The 9,078-nt window shown below is 38.0% G+C and overlaps 1 protein-coding gene across 2 annotated transcripts in view; it reads right to left on the bottom strand.

Moving 5' to 3' along the window:
• The window catches only part of MORC1 (MORC family CW-type zinc finger 1), a 173,583-nt gene that overhangs the window by 19,238 nt on the left and 145,267 nt on the right, over positions 1-9,078 (bottom strand). For both annotated transcript variants that reach the window (XM_011932752.1, XM_011932753.1), the window contains one exon: positions 7,454-7,606. In XM_011932752.1, coding sequence (XP_011788142.1) covers positions 7,454-7,606 — 153 coding nt within the window. The remainder of the gene's footprint in view (positions 1-7,453; positions 7,607-9,078) is intronic.

The following is a 9,078-nucleotide window of genomic DNA, read 5'->3' on the forward strand; positions in this document are numbered from 1 at the left end:
GGGAGGGAGGAAGGAAGGAAGGAAGGAAGGAAGGAAGGAAGGAAGGAAGGAAGGAAGGAAGGAAGGAAGGAAGGAAAGAAGGAAGGAAAGAAGGGAGAAAAAAGAAAAGAAAAGAAATCAGCCAACCTCACAAGGCCTCGCAGTCCATAAACAACCAGTCCAGGAAAGGCCTGTACCTAGTTGAGTGTTCTCTTCTGCAGAGAACTCGACATTGCAAATTTCCTGGAAGAAACTAGGCTGACTACAGACTTACTGACTTTTTTCCTGAGAAAACCAAAGAGTTTAAGTCTCCAGAGTAATTTTTTCATGAGGGACTCCAAGACTGCTCTTAGAAATCACACGTGGACCCTGCTTTTTCTAAATAGTGGTGGCCGTTGTTCTGACAGGTGCTTCATTTTGTCAAAAGGCAGTAGCACCCATCCTTCTACTGTGACAGTTTTTCTAGGATTAATCACTTATATGACACATATTTCATTCCTGGGAGAATATGAGATCTAGAAATTTATAGCCACCACATCTTAAAACTGCATAGTATTCTAATGCTGATGTGTTCCAAGAGCTTCATGTATATTATCTAAGGGATTTACAACATGTTTCCAGTTGTAAAATAATATGGTATACCAAAAACAAAACAGCTCTTTCTTATACAATTTACATTCCTCATACTTTAAGTATATTATTTGTATTAATACACATTTATAATTTCAAGGGGATTAAAACCAAAAAGCTGAAAATTCTTGGCATTGCCCAAACATTAAATATGACATACAACACTCCTCAGAGTTATTTGTCTGGCTAGCAAGAAGATAAATGGGGTAGGAATGGGATTTAAAAAAAAGTGGGGTCGGGGGTTTCCAGGTATATGAGATGAGAAGAAATCATATGGCATAGAAAGAAAAGCTGCAACAGGAGTTCCTGGGAAAGGCGATCTGGGTCAACATTATGGCCGTTTTGTTGGAGCAGGAGGGGTGAGAGAGCTTTTACACAAACTAACCTTGCTACTCCTCAAATCCAGGATCCCTTTCCCCACCACAGGCTTGAAACCTTTTCAGAGTATTAGTTCTTTCCATTGTGAATATAAATTCTTTTGTCTTTAAATTTACAGCAAATCAGAAATCCCCTAAGAATATGCTCTTAGACAAAGAAATATTAGATGGCAGCATTTACTAGCGAAGGGGAGAAACCAAAGGAGAAGGTTGGCGAGAGAAAAAAATTCTGGATTAGTTCTCGATTACTTTCAATCTGGCATCTCTATTTCAAAATCTACAGCAAACATCATCTATAGTCTGAATACTGTCTTAAGTATGTACTATTATTTCTAAAAACAGACACATAATAGACATCTTTAAACATGATTTCATGTTTACTGAAATCACAGTACCTTTTGCCATTTTGCATTTTCTCAACTCATTAATTCCACAGGCATTCTTTAAACCCCTACTAAAACAACACTTTTGACCTTCAGTGCCCCACAGAGCCTGGCATCATGCCCCCATGCTAGGAACCCAATACAATTTTACTAAACTGATTTGGTCTAGCGGGGAAATAGAGACAAGAAAGCAAGCTATTCCAACACCATGTGATACATGCTTGGAGGACAATGAGAAAGGTACATCATGGAGACCAGAAGAAGGGGCTCTAACACATATTTCAGTAGCCATAAAGGAAGAGTGGGAGTTAGCCAAGTGTAGTGGATGGGGGCATGTGAAGGAACTATTCCAGGCCACCGGCACCATACACCAGAGAATTTTGTATTTTTCTTCGGTAAAATATCTGACCAAAAAGTTGGTCAGATTCAAGTGTTTTTTCTTTGTGTTTTTTTGCTTGTTTGTTTGTTTTTGAGACTGAGTCTCACTCTGTTGCTGAGGCTGGAGTGCAGTGGTGTGCGATCTCAGCTCACTGCATCCTCCGCCTCCCGGGCTCAAGCAATCCTCCCAACTCAGCCACCTGAGTAGCTGGGATTACAGGCACACGCTGCCATGCCCAGCTCATTTTTGTATTTTTTTAGAGATAGGGTTTCGCCATGTTGCCCAGGCTGGTCTCAAACTCCTGAGCTTAAGTGATCCACCCACCTCGGCCTCCCAAAGTTCTGGGATTACAGTTGTGAGCCACCGCACCCAGTCAATCCAACTATTCTTTATAAAGTACTAGAATTGTGCCAAGCACTGCTATAATTTTCTACACATAATTTCATGCAATCTTTATGGAAACTCTTTGATTGAGGAATTATTCCTATTTTCTCTGATTTCCTGGCTATTAAAGATACGCCACCACCCGGCCCAAGTCAGTTCCCTGTACCCTCCTTCAATGTCTGTCTCCCTCCTGGACTCCCTGGTATTGAGCCTTTTACTCTCTTCTACATCAGATTGCTCCTAAATCACTTCTCCCTTGGAGATTCTGGTCTGTAAGACTGACTAGAGAGGAAGACAAATTACCCAGCAACCTGCAGTCTCTAAACACAAACACACAGGCCTTTCCCTTTTCCTGCAAATTTAATTCAGGAAAACAATTAGATTCTGTAAAAACCTATAGGATACCAAAAATCATAGACTTAGGGTCTGATTGTAGATGCTTAAGAACTCTTTAAAAATTACTTCAGTTTTATTGTCTTGAGTCCCTTTCTTTAATGATATTCTTCAGCAATACTTTTTTTGTTCTTGAGGATACATCTTACCAAACCTCTCTCTATCCTCAAACTTGAGATTTCCCCTAGAACAGACACAGTGAGCCATGAATCCATAAAGTACATTTCAACGTGGGCCAGGAGACACAAAGCACAAAATTCTAGGAATAAACCAGCATTCATTCACTAGGAGCCACCGCATCAAGTAGATGCATCTGGGGCAACTCCTGAACCAAGTGCTGCCATTTCAGTAGGACTTCTGTCCCACTTAGGAACAGGAACAGTCCTTCCCTTGAAGCATTTACTCAGAATTTTAACCCCAGAGTTGATAATAAAATCAGAAATTTATTTTTGTTTAACATTGTCTTTCTTCTCAAGAATTCAAGAAATAAATATCCTAAAGATCTCCAAAGTTGTTACTTTCATCCAGAATCTTGGCTATGATGCCCATCTCAGCTGAATTTCTGTGGAATCCACATTCATATCTGCAAGTTTGAATTTGAAGTTTTTATCGAGTTCAATTAAGTGAGCTGAACCACTAAATCAACACTATCTCTATAAATCATGGCCAAGCTTTGAAAGGTTCCAGTTAAGGGCCATTTCCATTTCACTCCATAGTCAGATTCCATTCTCAACAAAATAATTTTTACTAAGAAAAATCTTTGGCTTATGATGATACAACTCTACTCTTTCTAAACATGGTAGACATGGGCAGGAGTCCATAGAGTTACCTGGTCATCCAGCTTGTCTTTTAAAACAATAACCTAGTTAATTAGCTTAGTCCTGGCTAAGGAGAAGAGCAAGCTTCCTACTGGAGGCTGACCAAAACTTTCTTCCTCAACTCAGTAGAAGGCTAGTATGAAATGGAAATGGCACAGTTCTAATAATGTTTTTTTGGCAGACCTCAACTGCTAGTATATGTATTTTCATGGCCTTTTCCTTTAACAACTGGCAGAAATGTTAAAAAGTGACTTTCTTTTTAAACTTATTTTTGGTATTTTAAAAATCTAAGACAACAAAAAGCATGTTTATATTTTTATAGAAATGAAATAAATGGAGTCTGCCTTATCAAGTTTACATACAAAACAATAAACCAAAACAAGGCATTACAGTTCAACAGTTAAGAGCAAGGACTGTGGGGTCAGATTGCCAGGAAGTCCAATCTAAGCTCTATCCACTTAAGTGTTATATAATGCTAGGCAAATTACTTAACCTCTACATGTCTCAGTTTTCTCATCTGTAAAATGGGGATAATGAAAGTGTCTATTTATAGGATTGTTGTAAGATGACTGAGCTATCATATGCAAAGCCCTTAGGACTATGCCCAGCATATAGTAAGTGCATAACAAATACGTATTGTTACTAATATTATTGCTATTATTATTATTGAAAGAGATTTGAAATGTAATACTACTCCAACATTTAGGATCATCTGATAAAATTTAATAGTCTGGAACCAGTTCAGCTTATTTACCACTAATTTAACTCAGTTGCACTCCAATATTTAAAAGTATTTTAACATCCAGTAATACTACTTACTACTTTTTACATGAATCCCTTTCAATTAAATTAAAAGTATTATTTAAATACATGCTGATATATGTTAGACATACTGTGGACAATTCAATCTGTTTTCAGAGATGTTACTTTATTTGGGAAGTCAACAAACACATACACAAAAAGCAAGAAGTAATATAAGACAGGAAAATGCCTAACTGAGCAAAATTAGGTAATGAGTATGTACACTAAAAACTATACTTTTAATTAATTGTTAGCATTAATTACACAGAGATGGCCAGACACTACCTTGGCATTGTGGAAACGGGTAAGGATGATGTCACGTCCAAAGTGACCCAAATGGAGGGAACACCCTTCACACTTAAAAGGTCTCTAACTACTACTCTTTTTATCATGTGACAAGAAAGGTAAATATGGTAAACAATTCTGAGTATTTCTTTATACTTTATATCCTTTAATTGTACACAGCGAGCCACATTCTTCATGCCTTGAAAAACTTAAAGTCTAGTAAATTCAAGAAATTACATGTGGACCAGATATAAAATAGCAAATAATACTACAAAAACAACAACAAGAAAAACAACAAAATACCTAACAAAGAAACAAGAAATCTGTTTTCACTGGTGAAATTTGAGAAAACACACTACATGTTGCTGAAGGCAAAAGAGAAAACTGGTATGACAAGGAGCTCATTTTGTTTTAATTAAAGCTGTGTTCTGTCCAAATTTTTTTCATCATTGAACATTTTTAATAAAATAATCACCACACAAAATTTAAGCTGACACAGAATAGAGCTGAGCTGATACATTAACACATTCAGCTTTCAGAGTGCTCAGCTGGTAACAGTATGATGATTCTAAGCAGTAAAGAGTCTGCCTGTTCATTAGAGAGATAGTTTCTGGGAAATTTTAATTTTCTAGTGATGCCTAATGATAGAAGTGGATGCAATTTAAAGTCTTAGTACACTCAATCAGATTATCCCCTTTTTGATCACATGTAACTCACTAAAATAACAGAAATGTTACACTTAGACAAATAACAAAAATTAGTCAAGAAAAAAATCAGGAAAATAATGAATTTGAAAAAGAAAGTTGATCTATCTGAAAAAGAAATTTAAGTAGCTATGCATCCAAACTCTGCTGCAACACACTCAGATAGGTATCTATAGGTCTCCTAGTGTAAAGACAGGGTATGTACTATGTATGATTAAGAGCATGGGATTCCAAATCAGAAAGCCTTCCCTTAAACCCCAGCCCCATCCTTCGTATTTATGTAATTGTCCATGAGACCTGTAATGTGTTAGTTCCTCTAAGCTTCAGTCTCCTCATCCACACACAATATTTAAAAATAACACCAATTTCATGAATTTGTGAGAATAGAAATTAATTTATAAAAAGTAAGTGGGTGGATGCCTGAAATATAAAGGTTCAAACCTGATAACTATTATTGTTTAGCTATTGTTATTATTATTTTTATGGAGACGGGGTCTTGCTATGTTGCCCAGGCTGGTCTCGAACTCCTTCTTTCAAGCAATCCTCCCACCTTGGCCTCCCAAAGTACTGGGATAACAGGCATGAGCCACGGTGCCTGGTGTGACAATTACTATTATTAAGAAGGCCTGGTTCACTTGTAGCAATGTCCAAATAATTGGATATGCAGTCATAGTCATACATTTTTAATGATATTCACATTTATTCAAATATATACAGGCACATGCATATATAACTTACTGTATACTACTATGCTTTAGTGACCAACCAATAGGCCTGAATTTTAGGACCAGTAACACATCAGGATTCAAATTTATAGCAACCCACTTTCAAAGCTGAGGACCTTAAATACTACTTCTAGAAAAATACAGGCAGAGGGTAGGAAACTAGTTAGAGAATCCCATTATTTAGGGATTATACTGCAAGCTACAGCAGTATAATACTGACATCTATCTAGATCATTGGATAAGTGGCCTTTTTCAACCTTATAATGCCTGAACCATGCTGAGGTCTGGCCTGCTTTTGTCCCATTTCCAGGCTAGTGGAAGACTGCCAAGCAGACAGAATGGGGTATTTGGTGGTCAGAACTTGGTGTTCTGGAATGTAGCAGTCTGTCTTCATTGCTCCATCAACAACGTGTCTCTGGATACCTAGTGTCAGTAGTGAAAATAGGTCCCTCTACAAAGTCCAAGGTGGGTCCATCCCCATGTAACCAAGAGTGCTTCCTCCCTCCTGGGGCAGGACTGTTGTTAGGCATGAGACAGCAGGTGGGGCCTTCATGCCCATGTCATAATCATAGCCCTGCAGCCCTGGATGCTGCTACAGAGACTTTCACCAAGCCCATGGCATCTGTAGAATTGGGTTCAAGTCTACTGGGGTTAGCAGTCTCCTCTTACAAACAGGACCACAGCCTGAGCCTTAGTAGAGGTTACAGTCCCTATGTAAGTGTTCTCCTCCATCTTTCTCTTTCTTCCTAACTGCTTCTACTGTTTGAGAACTCTCATCTACAGGAAGATTATGTCAATCACTGATGAAAAAATCAAGCAGCTATCCTAACGAAAAATACTATTCCAGGTAGGGCATGTGTTTGTTTTCCCTCGCCCAGAGCCTCTTACCCCACACAAGACCTTTAAAACCCAACAAAATTCTGCGGATTCCAACAATACCAACGAGGTACACTAATTTAGTGGTGCTACTGGCCCCACCTCCCACCCTCTCACATGGTACCTATTTTAGAGCATGCTTTGGTATACAGACTTCTTTGACTTGATTTTAAGGCCCCCATCTATTATCAGTCTCTATGTGGAAAAACCCTGAATCATGAACTTTTCCCCTCTCCTTGTTTCCATCCTTTGAGAAATGAGACCCAGACATTTAAATTCCTCAAATAACGTGCCCACAAATGTTAACATTCTACACAGAACAAAACAAGCAAAACTCAATTTCCCTCACTACGTTCAGTATCCAAAACTAAAACAAACAAACAAAAAACCCAGATTTTTTAAAAAGGCCATATAACATCATGAGAGTCTTTTCTGGGGAAAAAAGAAAGAAAATTCAGTAAAAATTATTTATTACATTCAAGAGAAGACTAATGTTCACCATACTGCCAAACTATGTAACAACAGGCAGTTACCAGTTCTATTATAAGGGACATTTAACCCATAGTATATCTAAATATCATAGTTAGGAGAAAAGTCATAATGTCACTCTATTGAATTTATTCGGTATCATTAAAACTCAGTAGGGAAAACAAACAGGAGTTGTCACTCCTTAGAAAGCGAAACAAAGCATGTGAAAATATGTGAGTAAACATCTTTACCTTAATTTAGACTTCAGTTTTCTCACTGTTTCCTTGACAGGTGTGCTTTGAGACGACGATGGCGAAGAAGCAACTTTGTCACCGCCACTCACAGAAACTCCGGCTGTGTGTTCAGAACTTAGATTCACATCTTCCATCGGCACATTGAGCAAGCTGAGGTTTATCATTTCAAAGTAGAAATCATGTTAGGTATTAACAATTTCAGAAACATTAATATACAAAAAGGAGTGAAATGTTCATATACAACAAATGAGAACAAGAACATACGTGTAATGCAAAAAATTGCCACCACTGTAGTTACATGAAACAAATTCTTAATTAGAAGAATTTATATTTATTCCAGTCACATATTTTTTCAAAGTTTTTAGGTAGTAACAACTAAACGGAATTGGTGATAATTTATTTTTAACAGTAGTCATATACCACTTGTCTGTCATTTGCTGAAAGAGACTTTTGAAACCTGTTAAACAACTAGAGAATATTTTTTGTAAGCCTCATGGTAACCATACAGCAGAAATCTACAATGGATATACTTAAAAAGCAACAAATTAAAACATACTGTAACCAAGTAGCCCCATTTTTCTAAGAAAAAGAAAATGAGTTACTATTATTTTTTATTATTTCTTATTTTCTCTTTTCTCCATTTCCCCATTTCCCACTTCCTACATAGTCCTTTAGAAATGCAATTGAAACCTTTTACCTCCCCTTCACTAGAAACTCCCTAGAGGGCAAGTTCATCTAACTGTATGCTTAGAAGCTCCAGTGGAACTTCCAGCCACCAGGAGACTGCCTCCAGAGATAACAGTTGATTTACAATCTAAAGTCCCACTATGAAACTCTCTCCCACCTAGAAAGTTTTCAGCCACCTTTAAAACCTACTTCTGCCCATGAAATGCTAACTCTACTGCCCAGTAGACAAGGTACCAAGCTAGCATGGGGACCCACCCACCTGCTCACCTCCTCCCCTGAGGTACCATTCATGATAGGCCCCCTTTAAAAGTGTCCACTTTCTGCTCCAAAGGTGAAGTGGTACCCTGAAGGCAGTAAGCCTGTACTTCTTCCCCTAAGCTAGCTTTGGAATAAAAAGTCACTTTCTTTACACCAGACCTAGCTTTTGTTAATTAGACTCTGCAAGCAGTGGGCAAGTGAACCTGTAATGTGGTTACAATACAGAAAAAAATCACTTAACTATGAATGCAAGAGACTTTTAAACTAAAGTTTATTTTAGCCTGAGAGAAAAGCACAGAAATCAAACCAAAAAAAGAACAAAGTCAGTTGAGAGAAATACTTAGTCATGACCTGGAAGAGGAAGAAGAATGTTCAGAGCTACTGGGGTGGAGTGAACAGGAAGCAAATGGAAAGAGATGAGATGAGATGAGAGAGGTCAGTGTTGGGATCACAGGGCATCGTGGGCATGGGGAGGGAACTAGAGTTTCTTTTAAGCAGAGTGGGCACTACCATTGGAAGTTTTCAGGCATGGGAACGAGGTGATCTGATGCAGGTTTTAAAAAGATACATGGCTGCAGCATGAAAAATAACTCACGGTAAAGATGTACAATTTGTTGATGAGACTAAAGCTTTCAGTACCACAGGGAAACAAAAAGTACAAGAGTCTGGGGGCAGTA

The sequence above is a fragment of the Colobus angolensis genome, unplaced genomic scaffold, assembly GCF_000951035.1.
Source record: "Colobus angolensis palliatus isolate OR3802 unplaced genomic scaffold, Cang.pa_1.0 Scaffold98, whole genome shotgun sequence".
Lineage (NCBI taxonomy): Eukaryota > Metazoa > Chordata > Mammalia > Primates > Cercopithecidae > Colobus > Colobus angolensis.